Below are 19,281 nucleotides of genomic sequence, written 5' to 3'. Positions count from 1 at the left end.
GCGTCTCAGCTGAGTCTGGGGGAAAGAAAGCACTGCCAAAGCCAGCGACGAGCTGAGGGGGACTCAAACCGCGTCTCAAGACGCTCGCGCGCCCCAGCCTTTGCAGCTGTGCTTTTTTAGGGGCGAAGCTCCTTAGGGGCTAGCCATGTCCTTATGTCCGTCCGCCGTCGGATGCACGTGCTCCTGCTCGTGAGCTCACGAGCACGTGAACACGTGCTCCCGTGCTCGTGTAGGGCAAAAAAAAAACAAAAAAAAAACAAAAACAGCCCCATTTCCACGTGGTGAATTATGTTGGTTGGGGCGAAGCTCTGGTGGCGCTTGTCTGCGTAGACGGTGAGCCGCAGCATGCCGAGCCTTTCGTTCGTTTTCATCCATGTCAGAAAGAGAATGTGTGGTATGGAACGTGGTTATATACGCATTTGAGCATTTAACCGCAGCGTGACATGAATGAAAACGAACGGGCTCGGCATGCTGCGGTTCAGCATCTACGCAGACAAGCACCACCAGAGCTTCGCCCCAATCAACATCATTCACCACGTGGAGATGCGGTTGTTGTTTTTTAACCAGCCTCTCCTGAGACGCTGTTTCTAGCAAGCCGGCCCTGATATTTTGCGGAAGAGACCCATCGCGCGTGCTCAGGCAATACCACCTAGAAGACAAGGCCTGCGCGTTTCCTCCTCTCAACGTTATCCCTAGTAGAACCCTCAGCGGCCCCTAGGTAGCCCGGATGAGCACCATCGTCTGCTACATCGTCCGCAACATCGTCGGCTCCATCACCTTCTTCAGTGGTCATGCTCAGAACGAGCTCACATTACATTACAGAACGAGCTCACATCGCAAGCATGTCGCAAATGAACTGTGGAAGCTGGAGAAGGGGAACAAGAGGGACAAGGGACAAACACAAATCTCAAAACACAGCTAGGTGAAAATAATCCCTTCTCCAGGGATCATTTTCGCCATTCTTGTCTAGCTCGCTTGCACCTGTGCATTTAATTGCATTATAATCAAATGAGAAAAGAGAGGCTAAGAAGATTGTTGGAGGAACTGGGAGGAAAATATGGAAAGCAGGCATGCAGACTAAATCGGCCTTGGACAGGCACAAATCGTTTAAAGGGGCCCTGCGATTATATTTAAGCGTCTACATTTTTGCGGTTTCCACGTCTCTTGGGGGTTCGGGCAAGCCAGCGGGCACAGAGAGTGTAACTAAGTATCAGTGCGTCATATTTTAACCGGGCGACGCGGAAACCTCCTCCAGCTACGGGGACGATCCGCGGTGCCGAAAGCAAGCGATATGTGACGTTTTTGGTCCTGGCCTTACTACCGGCCAGAGCCGCTAAAAGCTTCGTTTTAGTCGAAATACAAAATATAAGTGGCTCGAACCGTTTCAATTCATATTAAAAGTAGTTTTTCTTCAGTATTTTAGAAAGAAACAAATGCAGTTTATAACGTACGGAAGCAAGAAATGCCCCGTCGACTTACCCGTCACCGAGCAGTGGAAAAGGCGGCGCACACTAGAAAGGCTTAGTGGGATCAGGCACCGCTGAGCGTTGCGCGGAGAAAGGTGCCGAATGTACACGGCCGCGCTGCGGTCGGGCTCGAGGATCCGACCGGTTTCGAGCGTTGGCTTGCGGTTTGGCCCTTTGGCGGTTTGGTAGCGCCAAGTGGCTCCCGTTCTGAACTGATTTTTACCCCGTGTTTGCTGCCGTTTGTGGGCAGTGAAATGGCACGCCGAATTAGTGTTTAATCGCGCAGCGAATGCATTGCGAGCCGCCCTGGCCGCCCGCTTCATACAGGCTATCCAGAACATGCTTTAGTGGCGCTCCCTCCTCTAGTTCACGGCCACTCAAGCGCCCAAGGACGTCATGAAGGAGGTTATTTTTTGCTTGTTTTTGTAATTCTCATTTGCCTATAACTTTGAAAATGAAGCGAAATTCGAGAAAAGTTTCATTAAGTTACTACGTTCAGTGCGCCCAGGTTCGGTGCAAATTAAATACCAGTAAAAAAGTCCTTGCAGGGCTCCTCTAAGAAGGACGCTACTAAGGATCTTCGACAATTCTAGGGGCAGCTCAATCAGACTTGTACACGTTACTGAAAAAATAGTAAGGAATTACATTTGCAATTACGCAAGGCTAAATTGTAATTTATTACAATTACCATTACCCTCCAATAAAAGTAAGGGACCGTTACCCCAAAATGTAATCCGTTACTTTAGTGGCGTTACTTTCAACGTTATTGCACTCAAGTAAGAAACAAACGGAAGAGGGTTATTCAAGTTCTTATTGTTGCAACCTGTTCCATTTAATGAACTTGAGTATTTTGAGCAACAGCTGACTCTCGGAAGTCTCGTCAGACATTTTGCGTTAATTCTTACTCAATATGTGGACCGCTACGCTGAAAACCCTTTGAATATGGCACTGCATGGGAGTGCCATGTTGTGCCTCACGAACGCTTTATGCTCTGCATTGAGTTTTTTCAGCGAAATAATGGAAGTACTATTTACCCCGAAGCTAGAGCAAAGCTTCCTCATTGCAGCCGTTGCCTGATATTCGAGAGTTTTAGTAGATCGTTCCGATACCTCCGATACCCCCGATAACGATATGATGAATGCGCAAGGGCGGCGGCGGAGTATCGGATATCGTTATCGGACACATCGGGACGATCTACTAAAAATTTCTATTGTCGAAATCGCGAAGCTGTACAAGTCATCATACATCTAGCCAAAACTAAAATAAGAATTGTGTTCATATTACTATACCGGCATATATTACCAGACAATAGCAAAACATAGTTGTAACAGTAAGGTGATAATTCAATAATAAATAAGGTTTGGCTCGATATTCTTCTTTCTTTGGTTCTGAACAGGTCGATCCTCGGTTGAGACGTTGGTGAATAAAAAAAAAAGTTTCCAGTAAATAAATATAAGCAATAAAAAGAAAAGACGCTCATAACAACAATTAATTAGGACGGCGGTTAAAACAAGGAAATGTAAACGCACGTTTGACGTGTGTACCTTTCTTGGTGCTATTCAAAAACGCAAGGAGCACGAACCGACTCCAGTTTACTCCAGTGTTCTCCAGATAGACGTCCTCTGATGCCACGGGTAGCGAAAGGCAGAGTACTAAGTAATCCCCGCCATGGTCAAACTCACGAGTTTCACTCTCTTCTCAAGCCAGAATATCAAGTCTACGAAAAAAACTGTGAGTGCGCAGGCGAGCTGGTGGATATTGATCATGATGTAGAAAACCCGAGACTGTGGTAAAAGCAAAGAAACTTGGTCGAAGAAGAAAGACAGGGGAAAAGTACGTCGTACTTTTCCCCTGTCTTTCTTCTTCGACTAAGTTTCTCTGCTTTTACCACAGTCTCGGTTTGTCTACATCATGATGAAGTCTACGTCAGCCACAATTATGTTTCATTTGTAAAACTATCTGCTTGAGGTAAGATGCGTCTTGCTGGGGTCAGTACAGGAAGAAGAAGAAAGGAAGACTATTACCATTCTCGAAGTGCCGGCAAAAAGCTGACTCACAAAAAGGGTGACTTACATGCATGCACAAGCGTGCATGATTTTGGCAATGACACCTTCTCATATTATCAGATCTCTTTTAGTAGATTTTAGGGTAGACGGAGCGTTGTCTCGTGTTGTGACATTATGAAAATGGTCGCAGTCACTATAAGTCTATAACCGAGAAGGACATTGTTAATTCTTGTCTGTGCACTTACCGCCTCGAGCTTCTCGACGAGGCATACAATCACTTGGTGTCCTCTCCTCGCCGTCGATCGCAAAAAAGAAGAAGAAGAAAAAAAAAAGCGGATATAACTTGAACCCTCTCCCTCCCCCTTTTTTTTTCAGAAATGTTCATTTGGATTTTTTGATATTGTTGTTAGGATTTTTAAAAAAAAATAGGCTCTGAGGCTTGGTGTTGCAAAAAAAAAAAAAAAAGGCTTTGCGGATCTGAAGAGTGCCAAGCCTCCCGTTGCGTGTCATTGCGCTCAACTTTACCACTGTAACTTGACCCCCCCCCCCCCCCTAAAAAAAAAAAAAAAAAAAAAACTTTCTTTTTAGAAAGGGAAGGGGGGGGGGGGCTTGGTCCTGAAAAAGAAAATGTAACGGATTACAAGGAATCCGTTACGTAAAATATGTAACGGAATTACTTTAAAATTACTCTAGAAAATATGTAATTAATCCGTTACTAAATTACTGATAAATGTAAGGGATTACAAGTAATTTTGTTACTTGTAACGGATTACGTCCAAGTGTGAGCTCAACGTTCGAGGCGAGGACGGGGGTGTTGCGCGCCAAGAGTTCGATATCAGGAAGAGGATACGGTGTGTGGAGCTTGTGGAGAGGAGGACAAGACGGCTGAGCATTTGATGCTTTACTGTAGGGAGCTTAACCCTGTAGTAGCTGAAGCGGCTAATTTGACAAACGCATTGGGACTTAGGAGAGCGAGGGAAGTATAGACACAAGGAAGGTGGGGATGACCAAAAAGAGATTATCTGACTGGTGACGTAATTCGACGGAAGGATAAGTAGTTCCTTAAGCGCGAGACGGATGCGCGTAAAATCCATCCGATCCGACGTCCGATCCGTCAATACGACTGCCTGATCCAAAAAATTTGGTCGCTTCAGACGTCGGATCGGCGATCCGACGTGCGTCCAACGCGCCAGACAGTTTCGCACGGCGGACGGATTGACGGAATCGTCCAGCCAATGACAGCACAGCTAGCGCGAACGTCATGATGACGCACTGGGTCCGGCGGGACGAACAAGAAAACGGGACTGACTTGAGCGGCAGGAACCCGGACGCGTGAATCCCGCTGATTCATTCGAGAAAGATGGTCCCAACGAAGAATGCACGCGCTAGCGAGAATGAGCTCCTAATTTCGCTCGTGCGAACTGAACCTCCGCTGGAGCGCTTGCCTGGGCGGAGCCGAACGGATCGTCGTGTCGCATGCAAGGTCGGAAGCGCGTGTCTCAAACTGTCGCGTGCGGCAATCCAGAACGGCATTCGGACTGTCGGATCGGGCGAGTCTGCCGTCCATGTGTCTCGCGCTTTATTCCATTCCCGGGCGACCCGCAGGGCGGGGGGTGTGTGCACCCGGTTGCATAGAGGTGCCTTCCTTGTACGGATCGTAGCTTTTAGGAATAAATCTCTAAGTATAAAACTATTTATATTGTCACGGGTGGTGACAAAAAAAACAACAGGAAATAGACAGGAAGAAATAAACGTTTAATGTAGCGAACTTGTGCCAAAAATAAAAGGGTACAAAAGTTAATAACAGAGCGTCGCGGGCGTCGAGGTCGGCGTAGCAGCAGAGTCGAACGCTGGAGCGAAACTGACTCCGGCTTGGCACGCGGAGCAGCTTTTGTACACGCGTGGGCTTCTGGAGCATTCGGCGTAGAAGGTTCGGCGCGTAGAACATTCTATCCTCGAATCAACCAAGACGGTTCTCGAATTTACCAGAACATCACATTCTAGTGTCAACAAAAATGTGTAGCCGCGGCCAGGAATCGAACCCTGACCTTCTCCGTGACAGGCAAGCGCGATAACCGATAGGCTACGGGCGCAATTTTTTTTTGTTTTTTTTCTTTATTGCGCACAAGTCGCACATTACATATTAAAAACCCATGTACTCCGACTTGGAGCCGTCAGTAGGATTAAAATTCCTTCATTCCTGTTAGCTCTTCTAACAGGTTAAACCACTCTGGCGGGGTTTCAAAACGTTCAACAACGCTCTTCACTTGGACAACAAGTTCGACAAAAAACAGGCGGGCCGACTTAGGGTGCTGCTCTGCGTGGCGCACCGCCATGCGAGACTTCCAAAGGCTATGCAATCCTAATACCATAAACATGTCATAGGGTACGCTTTCATGCTTCTCCACCGGGAGGAAGGGAATGGAAAAAGGATTGACCTGTAAATCCTTTTTCAAAGTCCGCTGCAAAACGTCCCAGAAGAACACTGCATCCCAGCAGTACAAGAATGCATGTTCAATCGTCTCCGGTTGTTTGCAAAGTAGACAATTTACACTCCATGGGACGTAAATGCCTCGTCTATCAAGCCATACCTTCACAGGCAACGTTTCACTATGGAGGCGGAAGAAAAAGGTTTTGACACAAGGCGGGACGCACATTTTCTTTACCCGGGCAAGAACATCTTGTCCCGGACTAGGCTACGGGCGCACTCTCTTTTCGGTCAGCCGCGCTCGCGGCAATATTCCATCGAAACAAACTGGGAAGCGTAAAAAAAATAAACATTGGTTTAATGTAGAAATTCGCAGACTTATCAGTAAAGCGAGATGTGCTTACAAAAAGCTTTCCAAAAGTTGGTCAATCCAGACTGAGAAAAAGTACAAAGAGATCAATAGGCTTCTCAAATTGCAAATAAAACTAAACAAAAAAGTATTCTTTGACAAGTTTAACGAAAATCTAAAAAGAAACCCTAAAGAACTCTGGAAGTCTGTTAACGCGAACAAAAAAGAAGACAGTTGTATTCCTGCTTTGACAGTTGATGGTGGAACAGTGCTGTCTGATGACGGGAAGGGTGAATGCTTTAACTCGTATTTTAAGTCGGTATTTCTGGAAGACTCTCCGCATCTGGTATCTCCAGTAGCTCACCAAAGGCAGCAAAGCGTAATGCCCAGCATTACAATTGACATAAACGGTATCGTGAAGTTACTGCGCGGAATTCGTACAAGCAAGGCTGTCGGACCCGATGGCATTTCCCCTGTCATTTTTCTGAACTGCAGTGAATCTATAGCGGGGTGTCTTTTTGCCATATTCAGTGAATCTTTAAAAACGGGGATAGTTTCAATGGATTGAAAGATGGCAAACGTCACACCGGTTTTAAATCGGTATCTAAAGCCAGTGTTGAAAATTATCACCCTATTTCATTAACATCGATCTCTGTAAGTTGTTTGAACACATCATTTATAGTAACCTCTACTCGTTCCTCGATTCAATACACTTCTTTTCCCCCTCACAGCATGGTTTTCGAAGAGGCTATTCTTGTAACAGCCAGCTGGTAGAATTTTATCATCATATATCCAGATCACTAGACAGCACGAAATATGTCGACTGCGTATTCTTAGGCTTTCGAAAGGCATTTGACATGGTCCCACATCAGTTATTATTGTATAAACTGGCTTTGCTAAACATAGACCCAAACGTCCTGAACTGGGTACGAAATTATTTAGAAGGTCGAGAGCAGCGTGTTGTCTTAAACGGTACAATATCAACATCAACTCGGCTTACGTCGGGTGTGTACCACAAAGGAATGTCATAGGGCCTTTACTTTTTCTCATATACATCAATGAAATCATCGAAAATACACAGTCTCATATTAAACTGTCCGCCGATGACTGCGTATTATACAGATAAATAAACAGGTCAGACGACCTTGCCATATTACAAACCGACATAAATATTTTATCTTCTTGGTGCAGTCAATGGAAAATGAGCTTAAATTTAAGTAAATGCAAACATGTTCGTTTCTGGAGAAGTGAGTTGCACGATTCTCAAAGCTACCTAATCAACGGGACTATTTTATGTACTGTATTCGAGTATGTTTACCTAGGAGTGCTAGTTGCGGATTCCCTAAAATGGAGCAGCCACATAGAACGTGCGATCAGAAAGGCTAGTAAAATGTCTTATTTTATCCGCCGGAATTTTAGATCTGCGTCACGAAACGTTAAAGAAACATTTCACTTTTTTTTTGGTAGGAACGATCCTTGATTACGCGTTTGTTGTGTGGGACACTTATCACGACTTCCTTATCAATAAACTAGAGAAAATTCAAAATCAGGCCGCGCCTTTGTACTGAACAACTGTGACCCTTATGCTAGTGTTACAGATATGAAAGCTATGCTGGGATGGGAAACACTCGAATATAGAAGAAAAAACTAAGACTCAAATTCTTCCACCGTGTCTTTCACAACAAAACAGGAATTGATAAAGCCAGCTATCTTATGGAGCCATCCTACATCTCTTCCCGTTGTGATCATTTTAAAAAGGTTGCTGTTCCCGCTTACAAGACTGACAGTTTTGCGAATTCATTCTTTGTCAGAACCGCGAGAAAGTGGAACGAGCTCCCGGAAGATATTGTATCCATTGATGACAATGACGTTTTCTTTGTCCACTTCTCATGATGTTTTCCTAAACCCCCCTACAATAATACCCACAGGGCGATGTAGGTACAATGTAAATAAATAATAATAAATAAATGATAGAAAAAATGAAAGCCGTTTACAACTCCCTGTAACGCCGAATTAGAGCGCAGCTCTTGAGGGGGGAGGAGAAAAGGGTACTGAGTGGAGGGTATACCCTTCCTCCCTCCTCCTCACCTCCTCATTATGCTGCTCCTCATCATGCTGCTCCTCCCTCCGAGCGGCGTCGGCGTAACCGTGAGGTCACGTGACCCTCGAGACGTTGCATGACCCTCGTGACCTCACGGGGTCACGTGACGTCACCGGAGTCACGTGACTTTGCGGGGGTCACGTGACCTCACGGTTACGCCGACGGCGACTGTCGCTCAAGCTGGAAACGGGCACCTAAAAGCTGCGCTTTAAAAAAAAAATCACGCCGAAGACACTTGAGATCGCTTACATGTCAGAATGCGAAAGCATTATAGTCCGGCGGTGACATCACACACCCGCCCTGCGCAGGCGCGGTGCCCCCGCCGGCTTCATGGCTTCCGTGACAAAGCATCTGCGTCGCTGTGCTTTTATTGGTGTTTTATTTCCGAAGCGCGTCCGTCTTGTAATCTACGCTAGAGGTTCAGCTAGGGCTAGTGTGCTAATGCAGATTGAAGCAGACAGCAACCAGCCGAAAATTGACTTCCGGTAATGCTTCCGGTAATATGGAAAAAAGCCATCATCATCGGTAGCGTCATCTGTTTGGGTTTGGCACAGAGTTATTATAATGTACGCTAGAGGTTCAAGTGGAGCTAGTGTGCTGACGCAAATTGAAGCAGACAGCAACCAGTCGAAAATTGACTTCCGGTAATGCATTTCTATGGGAAAAAGTGAGTGCATTTTCTCCCTGCGCTCAACCATAAGAGCAAACATCCCGAATAATTCGTAGGTATTAAGTAGCCTGAAACATTTCACAGTCAGGCAGACGAAATAATTGGTCAGTTACGGCGTTTTTCTTTCAAAATCATTGCATTAAAGACGGTGCTAAAACGGCTTCCTACATGTATTTTTGTGCATTGTCGGACACTGTTAGCACGAACACGGCGTCGGCGCTTTTCAGCATGAGGGATATACGTGCCAAAGGAACGAAGGACATCTGGAAACCGGGAAAGACGGCAAGAAGTACGCAGCAACACTGGATCAGTAACTCCCCATGCGTGTACGTTTAGAATGCAATAAAGGCCACGTAATATGTTCTGATTTTAAATAATTAAATACCGCTTTATTCTTTCTGCTCTGTGCGAAGATGCTTTTCTACATTCAAGACAACACCTGCACACTCGATATCTTTGAGAACAGGTGCCCGATAAAAGCTGCCCGAAAGACAAAACAATACATACACCTTTCACAGCCCACGTGCTTTATTCTTTACGTTTTGAATGTTTTTATATCCTCATAAAGATACCCGACGGGCTCATTATCATACAGTGACAGGACTGGCATATTAGCAATATATAAGCGTCACCGGAATGCTGGCGAACCTTTAACGCACTCTATGTTCCTTTTGATTGTTATTTTGCTTTGAATCGTGGCTTGTTTTTACACACCAGCTGCGGAACACACGTTTGAGACTAAAATGTAGGGTGAGGAAAAATGCGCTAAATAAAGCAATTACCATTTCACAATGTTAATCAAGGTACGTACTGTTCGGTACGACCCAAATAGCTAAAGTGTTCCATTTTAATTTCCGGCGAAGAGACAAAGTGCACGCACATTTTGCCATAGGAATGTACAGGAGCAACGCAAAAGTAGACTGGTTGCTGTCTGCTTCAATTTGCGTCACGGAAGTCGCGTATACACTGGCGCCAGTTGAACCTCTAGCGTACAATATAATAACACTATTTTTATGGCCATCTTTCGGGCACAACGCCGATGCCGCCTTTTCGCGTAATGGGACATAGAAGGCTTTCGCCTAGGCATGGCCGAATAGAGGAATTTGGGTCCAAATCAAATTCGATTCGAATAGTGATTTTGGCCGAATAATTTCGAATCGAATAGTTCGAATAGTGCAAGCAACAAATACCACAAGATATGTTTAAACTATAGTTTTATATTTGCCCTTATTTGGTATTAGAAGTACTGTATTTGTTAATTTCAAGTGTATTGGGTTCGGGAGCACGAAATAGTCGAAATGGTCGGAAGCTTTCGCCACCTGGCTGGAAATCCAAGCCAGAGTTAGTCAAACATATTTATTTTGAACTCAGAAAAAAATGTCTACTAGTTCGATATTGCGGGTAATTCGATATAAAAGTTTTAATGAATTTGACTCTCAAAAATCCACTTTCTGCTGAAATATTACACAATGAAGTAGTCTTGCATCTTCTGCCGTTTTTTCTTCATTGCATCCGCGATAACAATATTTTTCTACGCTATCGACGGGCTCCAAAATGCAGAGGCCGCTGCCTTCTACATTCGCGCATTAGCGCCGAACTATGCCGAGAGCACCGAGTACATCCGAGCAGGAGCACCTTCTCCTGCAGAGCGCCGTTTTGCTCTGCAAGTTGGCTTTCCCTTAAGACATCTGGCTGCGTTGGGAAAGCGAACTAACAAAGCAAGCTAACTTCTTTTTTTTTTTTTTTTTCAGCGGTTGCGTCAATCGTTTGGAAGAAAAAAAATAATATTCTCTTTTGCGGACGGAGCAAGGAGAGGGAGCACAATCAACGCCCCCCCCCCCCCCCCCCCCCCCCCGAAACAAAAAAAAAAGCCAGCGTGCTTTGCAAGCTGGCTTTCCCCCAATGCGACCACTCGCATTGGGGGTCCAAATTCATCCTGGTGGTCCAAATTCATCCTCAGTCCTCCGCTGGGGCGTGCCGGATGCCCGTCGTTGGTTTGGCACGTAAAACCCCCAAATTCGATTTCGGCTCTGCAAGCTGGCTTTCCCCCAATGCGACCACTAGCATTGGGGGAAAGCGAGCTTGCAGAGCCAAAATCAAATTTGGGGGTTTTACGTGCCAAACCAACGACGGGCATCCGGCACGCCCCAGCGGAGGACTGAGGATGAATTTGGACCACCTGGGGATCTTTTGACGTGCAGCCGAAAGCTCGGTTACACGTCGCCTCCTCCGGAATAAGCCTCCGTCAGATTGCGGGCCCCTCGGTCGGGATTCGAACCCGCCACATGGGGATCCGTAGGCCGGCGCTCTCGCCTCGGAGCCACCGAGGCGGCCAGCTTACAGAGCAAAACGGCGCTCTTGGCAGTTCGATATATCGGAAGCGGCCTCTATTTTGGTTCGATGTAACCATAGTTTTTGCTATATGTTATCACTGTAACATTACTGTGCACAAAAGTTGTTCAATGTAAGGAATAATTTGATGTAAACGGGTTCGATATAGTCGGGTTTGACTGTATTTAGAGAGGTCGAATAATTCTATATTGTCGAATTCGCTTCGAAGCGAATGCCGAATAGAACAAAATTGGATTTGCTATTCGTAATAATCGAATATTCGCCCATTCGCCTTAAAACCAGGCTAGCTGTGACGCAAGTCACCTAGCCTGTTCAAAGGGTTCAGCCTCGTCCATCCATCAATCCATCCTTTTATCCAGTGATGACGCCTGAGGGGTAAAAGCACAGGCCTTGTCTTCTAGTTGGTAACATCTATACGGTTTTGTGTGTCTAATTTCCCGCAGATCACTCGGAGAGCCAATCACTGCGATCTACGGAGGGAGCTACGCGAATGACGAGGCTGAAATTACGTTTAGACTTAAGAGCGAAGTCTACGCTGTGATACTGAACATCAAATTTCAGGTTCTCACCTCATGCTCACTGTAGCACCGCCATACTCTGTTTCGAATAAAATAGTTCTGCGTCGTTCATAGCCTTCGCAGTGCTAGGGAAGCCCACCGACACAACGGCTCTTCTTGCCGTGTTGGAGCAAGCAAGAACACCTGTTCGATTCGAACCACACTTCGCACAACACTATACACTTTTTCAGCGCTTATCACCTGGGCGAAAAATGCTGAGTCACTTAGTAGTGGATGCAGGCGCAGCGTCTGATAAACCGCACAGCAGAACTATAGCGCATTCTCAGAAGGCAGCGCGCAGAATGTTATTTTGGGAAAGGTCTATACTTCGTTTCACTTTAAGTTCGAGCGCGGCCGATTTTATGAGCAGAGGTGCAAACAAACAGCGCAAAAGCGCAACGTCATGGCGTGTTCTCTGCCGGCGGAGAATTACGTACAGAAATACGGCCAACACCGACCGGTCCTCCATCAACTGCAGAGAGCACGTAACCAAATACCATATAGCTTCGCCAATACTGGAAACTCTTTCGAAAAACCATGCGAGCGGCGGCGGACGCTACGGTGGCGACTCTAGCGGACTTGGAGTCTACGGAAGCAGACGACGCAATGGAAAAGTATAGGCTCCGCGACGGCCCTTGAGCTTTGCGAGCCCCGTTTCGTCTCCCAAACAGCTAAAACAATTTATTACGGCCAGTCCCCTTGCAAAGCGGAATCCACTTATCGCAACTGCAACGACAATCAAATAGCAACGCGCGCAGAAACAAAGATAGAGCAGTTTATTTAACGGTCTCAAACGCCACTCAGGGGACCACACGCATTTGAAGCGCGTCTGGGAAGCGGAGAAAAGGCGTTTAGCTGTTCGAACTACGTAATAAGAGGTTACTGCTGATCCGTTACAAACTGCGTGTTCACAATTGCTTACCTGAATAGGTGATCATTAAAACGTGCGCAAACAACGTGTTAAGATTACCTGAGCAAGAGCACCAGCCGCTGCAGCATCACAAAAACAAAACGTAACGAGAAAGATGATCGTGCAAACACGTTCCGAACTTCCCAGCCCAAACGATAATAAAACGAAATGGGGAAGAGTCGCGAATAACGGCGAATAAAACAAAGAGGTTAGCCGACTACAGATCACCCAGCAAAGATCTCCCTCAACGACGGCGATCGTTGCGGCGCTTATGGGGAAAACAAAAAATAGAAAGCAGCAGCAGCTCGGGCATCTCACGCGCACGGCGTCTGTAGCAGCATTGAAAGAACAGGTGGTGGTCGCCATCGGTGTTGAGTCCACAACAAACAAAGTGGAAGCAACATGACGAAACTAATCGAAAAACGAGAACTTCACTTTTTAATGCGAAACCATCAACTGTCTCATGAAGCGAGCTGACGTCATCCGTTTGAAGCCCGAAAACGGCAGATAGTTTCCCCGATAGCCTTCGGTTCCATTGGCTAATGCGCGTCGACGGGGCTCCCATTGGCCGCTGCGCCATGGCCTCCGAGATCCCGAAGCGCGACAAAGGGAGCGGACGAGCAGACTACAAAGGGAGCGGACGAGCGGCTTGCATGCTTTCGCATTCACAAATCATAAGCCATGCTTAGGTGCATCTCGAGCTTTCTTTTTCTTTTTAGGTTTTTGTTACATCTTTGTTTATTTGCTTTCACGGCGCTCGTAGGGACTAAAAACACAAGAGAAAAACGTAGTCCCAGCTCCCATTGCCCTGAAAATAAGAGTCGCACACTGCAATCTGCTCAAGCTAGCAGTGTGTGACTTTTTTTTACTTTCACATTTCTTTTCCCAGTGACTCTGGCAGGTTTTTCGTTTGCTCGCTTGACGAAGCAGCTCAAAAGTGCATTCAAATACTTGTTGACGTACGTGTCCAGGTAATCTTTGCGCAGCGTGCCTTTGTTACGAGTGTCGATCAGTGGCCTCAAGTACTCCTTCAGCTGAACCCTTGTCTGGCGCAATAGATCACTGAAATGTTTGTCGAAAGCACGGCCGATGTTATCGGCTACGTGACGAGCTAAGTCGTAAAGTGGTGTTATATTCGCATGCGAGTAATTCTTGTTCTTCAACAGAAGAGCTTTCGAAATGTTTCATGCTTCTGATTGCAGTTGAACTTGGCAAGCATGACGACAGATCTGACTGGCGGCCCACCCGGCTACGTAGGACTGGGTGTTCAGTTGTGCATCTGGTCTGTCGTCCGTGAAGTTCTCCGCGATTTCCGGGGAGTTTTCATAATCGTCTGCTGAGGCCTCAATGGCGACTTTGAAGCAAGAGTTGGATAGCTGTTCCAGTCTCATTTGGAAAGCTGCAGTAACGTAATTACTCATGTTTAGCCGCGGCCTTCTGGAAATTGAAAAATAATTTTCCACCACATCGCAACAACTTGTTTTTGTAGTGGTAGGCAGCACACGGCATGCCGGCCATCTCCTAGTATGCGCTGGTGTATGCCCGATGGCGGCCGGTTGATCAACAAACGATGACGCATAGCAAACGTGCCCGCGTACACAAATAAAATCCAAAAATACATTTATAGCGAGCTTGAACTTTTAATATATTTAATAAATATCAAAATGCACATATGAAGATTTCGAATTAGATACTTAATCGAAGGAAAAAATAGGAGGTTATCGCAGACGACAATGGAAGAAAACAAGAACAACAACAAAGTTGCAGACGACCCTCAAAATGTCCCGGCGTACGTAGCAGGCGAACCGTCTGTAGTAAGCGCCGAAGCCAAGGAAAAAGAGTAAAACTAAATCAAACAAGGCAAAGCAAAATGCGCAATGGTTCCAACGTCCCACATCAAGTAAACAAAAGTGACAAAAAACAAAAAAACAAAAAAAAAGCAGCGACATAAAAGCAGGAGGAAGAACGTAGCGGCGTAGCGTCGCCTCAAAACTAAAAATAGATTTTGAAAAATGGAGAGAGTTGCTAGACGGTACAAGGGGTGCCGGCCTTTATCGTAGAACCCGCAGAATACGTTAGTCGTCCCGGCGCTAACAATCGGAATTTGTGCACCGTATATAACGTGACCAAAATCACCATTATTTGCTCTACGACGTTCTACTCTTTTCTCTTTTGCATGCGCGAGAAATCTGGTTTTTCTTTAACTCCGAGTTTATTAACTCCAGTAATAGTGTCAAATTTGGATGTGCATTATCGACTTCTTCCAGAGCATACTGACATCACAGTCACGTACGTGGTTCGAAATTGCCTTTTGCTTCTTCATCCTGAGACGGCCTTAACTGGATTAGCCAGCTCGTCTTTTCGACAAAACGGTTTATAAGTAAGGCATTTGTGAGAAATGGGAATTGCAACAACAAAACAAATTGATCGATAAGAACAGTAAAGTTAAAACATTCGTGTTTTGCCTGGCCTACATAAGTTCTGACAGAGTGTTTTCTTTGGTAGAGCCCCAAAATTGCACCCTAAGAGCTGTAACATCGTTCTATGCTAAGAAAATGTTCTTCCCTCTTGCGGTGACATCTACCTTATAACATTCAAAGCAGCGAATATCCGTGACATTTTTTTTTCATCGGCCATCTCGCAAGGAGATGGGCAAAACCAGTGCGCTGTGGAGAATTCGTTTGCTAGCGGAGACTTTGAGCTCGCCAGGGGCGCTGCGATCAAATTTCGCCCGCACTCGGCGGGGGTTGCCAATATTGGCTTAGTATTTGACGCAATGACGTTGTGCCATTTTCGCTGTTTGATTTAACCTTCGGCTGGTAGCACCGGCCACGTTCCGAGCTAGGGTGAAACTGAGGATAGGTAGTTGTCATGCAGCTTTTTAGGTTTCGCTCTCATAGAGTGAATATGTCCTCTATTGTTAAACAAACTACAAATCAGGAGGGCTTGGAAAAGCTTTATACTTTTTCACGCGTTATACTGTTAAAAATGACAAAAATCAAGAAGACGTCATCGGTGTCTTGAAGTTAATTTTTCCTGGAAGCAGACAGCTCTTTGTTGACACGCAATAAGGCATTGCAGTAAAACTGCCCATTCAACAAACACGAGGAGAACATATAGTTTCTCGGAGTAAATCCAAAGGGGGAAAGGGACTGTGACCTCAGGATGTGCAAGTACCCTAATGTATCTCCGTTTTCAGGGACGCCGATGAAGCTCTGGCCGCTCTGAAGGAGAAAGAGGGCAAGGACGCAGTGAAAGAATGGATTGCCTTGAAGATACTCCACTACGGCATATTGGACGTTGTAGCTGACGCCAGATTCACGATTGACGACGTGAACAAATTAATCCAGCTTCTTAGGGTTCGACATTTCACACATCCTCGACTGGTTGGGCGAGAACGCCATTATTTTCTCAGCACGACTGTGTTGGTGATGCACCCTTCGCGCGTCACGTACACTCAAAACAAAAAGGGTGTATTCTTACACCCTTTGTCCCCTATAATACACCCCAAAACTTCCGTTCGGCGTACAGCGCACTGGCGTCGACGTGACGGTACTAACTTTTACGAGAGGCTTGATAGCCGTGTGGTACAACATGTTAAAATAGCTAATTTACGTGTTACTGACTACAAAAAAAAAAAAAAATATTAATCGGGGTTTTCTTGGCCCTATTGCAAAACCTCAAGTGTTCTCTTTTTGTGGTTTTTGATACGTACTTTAGCTATTTAATAAGTTATATTCAACTTATATCACACCGTTATTCATCCCCTCGTAAAATTGGGGGCCGTCTGTTCGACTGTTGTGCGCATTACGTCGAACTGAAGTATTGGGGTGCATTTTATGGGACAAAAGGGCGTAAGGTGATACCCTTTTGTTAGAGTGTAAGCTTATCCTAGAAGATGATGTTCACCTTCAGATAAGAACGGACGACGAAAATCGGTTATGCGTTTGATTTAGTCTTTTTAGGACGGTTACTTGATCTTAATCCGCGTGCTCCGAAAGTATTAGCAGATAGACTGCGCGCATTGATTTCATGTTAATACTAGACATCAGTATAACGCGCGAAGGAACCATGCCGTGTACGCGTTAAGTGTGTGCCCTGAATTTTTGGGCATATTTTAGGCATCGTGTGTAGTTTTCTACGCATTTTATTTAAACGTTTTTCTTCGGGGGCTAACGGCGAAACCAAAACTGCCGGCTCCAGAGAGTCGGCAACACTGGTGCTTGGCCTCCATGGCGACGGGCGCGGCGATGTTCCGCCACGTTCGTGCCACGGATCATTCGGCGTACTCAGTAGCACGAGGATTCTTAAAGGGACCATGAAATGACTTTTTTACTTTTTCCACATAACTCTTACAATAAACCGTCAATGTTCACTGAATGCCGAACAGGCATCCGTTTTCGTCTCGGTTTATTAACTTCTACACAAAAAATTAATGAAATATCGACTTTTTCTTGACCGCAAAACAAGCCGTGACGTACGATGTTTCCGGAACCGGAAGTTCTCTCTGCAGTAGGAGATGGGAGCGTTAGCGAGTTGGGGTGCGCCGGTGGGTTTTACTGCGCCGATGTCACCGACGTATTTTCTGAATCGGCGCCTCTCATCGCCGCATCGCAGCTGAACGAAATTCAATGAGATACGTTGCGCTACAGCGACAGCATGGGACTAGTCCCATACGCCGGTATGCCTGTTGGGAAGTGCAGATGGGAACAATTTGCCGCGGCGTTTTTCGCGGTCTCGGAGATGCAGGAGCGAGCCGACGTTAAAAAAGATACGTTTGAACTGTCAGCAAGAGCCACGTAAATACCTGTTCACACTCGGAGCGGACGCGCGCGTTTGATGAAGTGCTGAATTCGCGCTGTTGGTAAGCGCTTCGGGACCGATCTTTTACAATTGCAACTCGATACTGACGCGACACTCGGCAAAGAAAGGTTGGACCGGTATTGCACGTATACCTCCCACGAACTGTTACAGCTCGACAGTGACGTGCAGTCTGTCAGAATAAAAATGGCATACCAATAACAAAGTGTACATACCGTGCTACGAAGGTAATCCATACAGCGTTTATTTCAGCTCTATATCACACAAAACAAGGAGAGGATCGACGAGGGTCCCTTTTCGACGAGTGTTCGTCAACACTGCCTCGGAAAACAAGGGGAAGAGATTGACCTCACCTCTTAACCTAAAATTGAGGTCAGCGATCAAACTATAATACGGAAGGGTCCACAAGGGTAGCGCGGGCATATTCCATTCAGTACGCCAGCCGGTCGTAGGCAGACGGTCTTGCGACGAAGCAACGCTGCGCCGAGTCGGAGTGCCTGCTAGGCCTATATTCTGAGAGTTTCGTCGGAGCGGGATTCGCGGCTGTTGTCGCTCTTCTCGGGTGTTTGTGGATCCAGCGTTCTTGTTCGTCGTGGTTTGTTTTAAGTACATTTCTTTCTTGCTGCTTGAAGTCGGCACGCGCGAGATGAACACGTAGAAAAATAAACGTTCAGTCAGTCAGAGTTTTGAGAGGAAGGAAACCAAAGGAAATAAATAACCGTTCTGAACTTGGCCCTGCCCTACTGCGCACGCGCAGTAGTTGCTTCGTTTACCACACGATAGATGGCGCTTGGCTCTCAGCATTATCAAATTTGGCAATTTTCGCCACACATCTCTAATTATGCTACAAAATGTGGATCTGAATATTATTTAACAAAACTTTTAGGAAACATTCGCCGGCTATTTATTGTTTACGATCGCGGTGCTGGTGAGGTAGGCTCTTACCCAATAGGCGATGTGGATTCGGCTGACGTGCACCGATTCTGCGTATGCATCGTAGTGAAAAGGCAGAGCTTTCGAAGGAAAGAAGTCGCAAAAGAGTCCAGTTTTCTTTTAAAAGTTCTACAGCAAATAATTTTTTTTGGCTCCCTAGTCTTGTGTTTTTGTGTTCCTTTTCACACCTTTTACGACGTGCGGTGGATGAAATTCGATTTTAAAATCATTTCATGGTCCCTTTAAGAAAGAGGGCAAGCTGCTTCTAATTTACTGCTTTGCTTTATAGACCTTTTTTGTTTACCGTCGTCCGACAGCCACACAGTCGAGGAAACCGGTATGGGGGATAAAAAAGCGAGGCATTACAACCCGGAACAAGTAAAACAATATAGAAGGCAAAACAAGAATGATAGACAGTCCCGATTAAAACGTTAGCTTATCCCAGTGGTGTGGCGAGAGCAAAACGATTGTTTTCCACATACCGGATATTTCGGGATTCAAAATGGCGGCGCCTGCATAGAAAAGGTATATAGATCTATAATACCGGTAATAAACATTAGCGCGCATTCATGAAGATTACGACCGAAGAATGAGTTCGACCATACTGAGTTAAAAACAAGATATCATTGTTAGCGCAGCGCAGGTAGCGTGGCTGTCCCGGCTGCATCGCTCTATCGGTCTACGTATT

At 45.9% G+C, this 19,281-nt stretch overlaps 1 protein-coding gene across 1 annotated transcript in view; it reads left to right on the top strand.

The window, feature by feature from the left end:
- The window catches only part of LOC115325797 (probable serine/threonine-protein kinase dyrk2), a 72,475-nt gene that overhangs the window by 50,863 nt on the left and 2,331 nt on the right, over nt 1-19,281 (top strand). The window contains exon 5 of the mRNA XM_042288847.1: nt 16,039-16,198. Within this exon, the coding sequence (XP_042144781.1) occupies nt 16,039-16,198 (160 nt within the window). The remainder of the gene's footprint in view (nt 1-16,038; nt 16,199-19,281) is intronic.

This window comes from Ixodes scapularis, unplaced genomic scaffold, assembly GCF_016920785.2.
Source record: "Ixodes scapularis isolate PalLabHiFi unplaced genomic scaffold, ASM1692078v2 PGA_scaffold0__279_contigs__length_252992795, whole genome shotgun sequence".
NCBI classification, from domain to species: domain Eukaryota; kingdom Metazoa; phylum Arthropoda; class Arachnida; order Ixodida; family Ixodidae; genus Ixodes; species Ixodes scapularis.
Note: the sequence above shows the minus strand (reverse complement) of the source record. Positions and strands in the feature narration are given on the sequence as shown.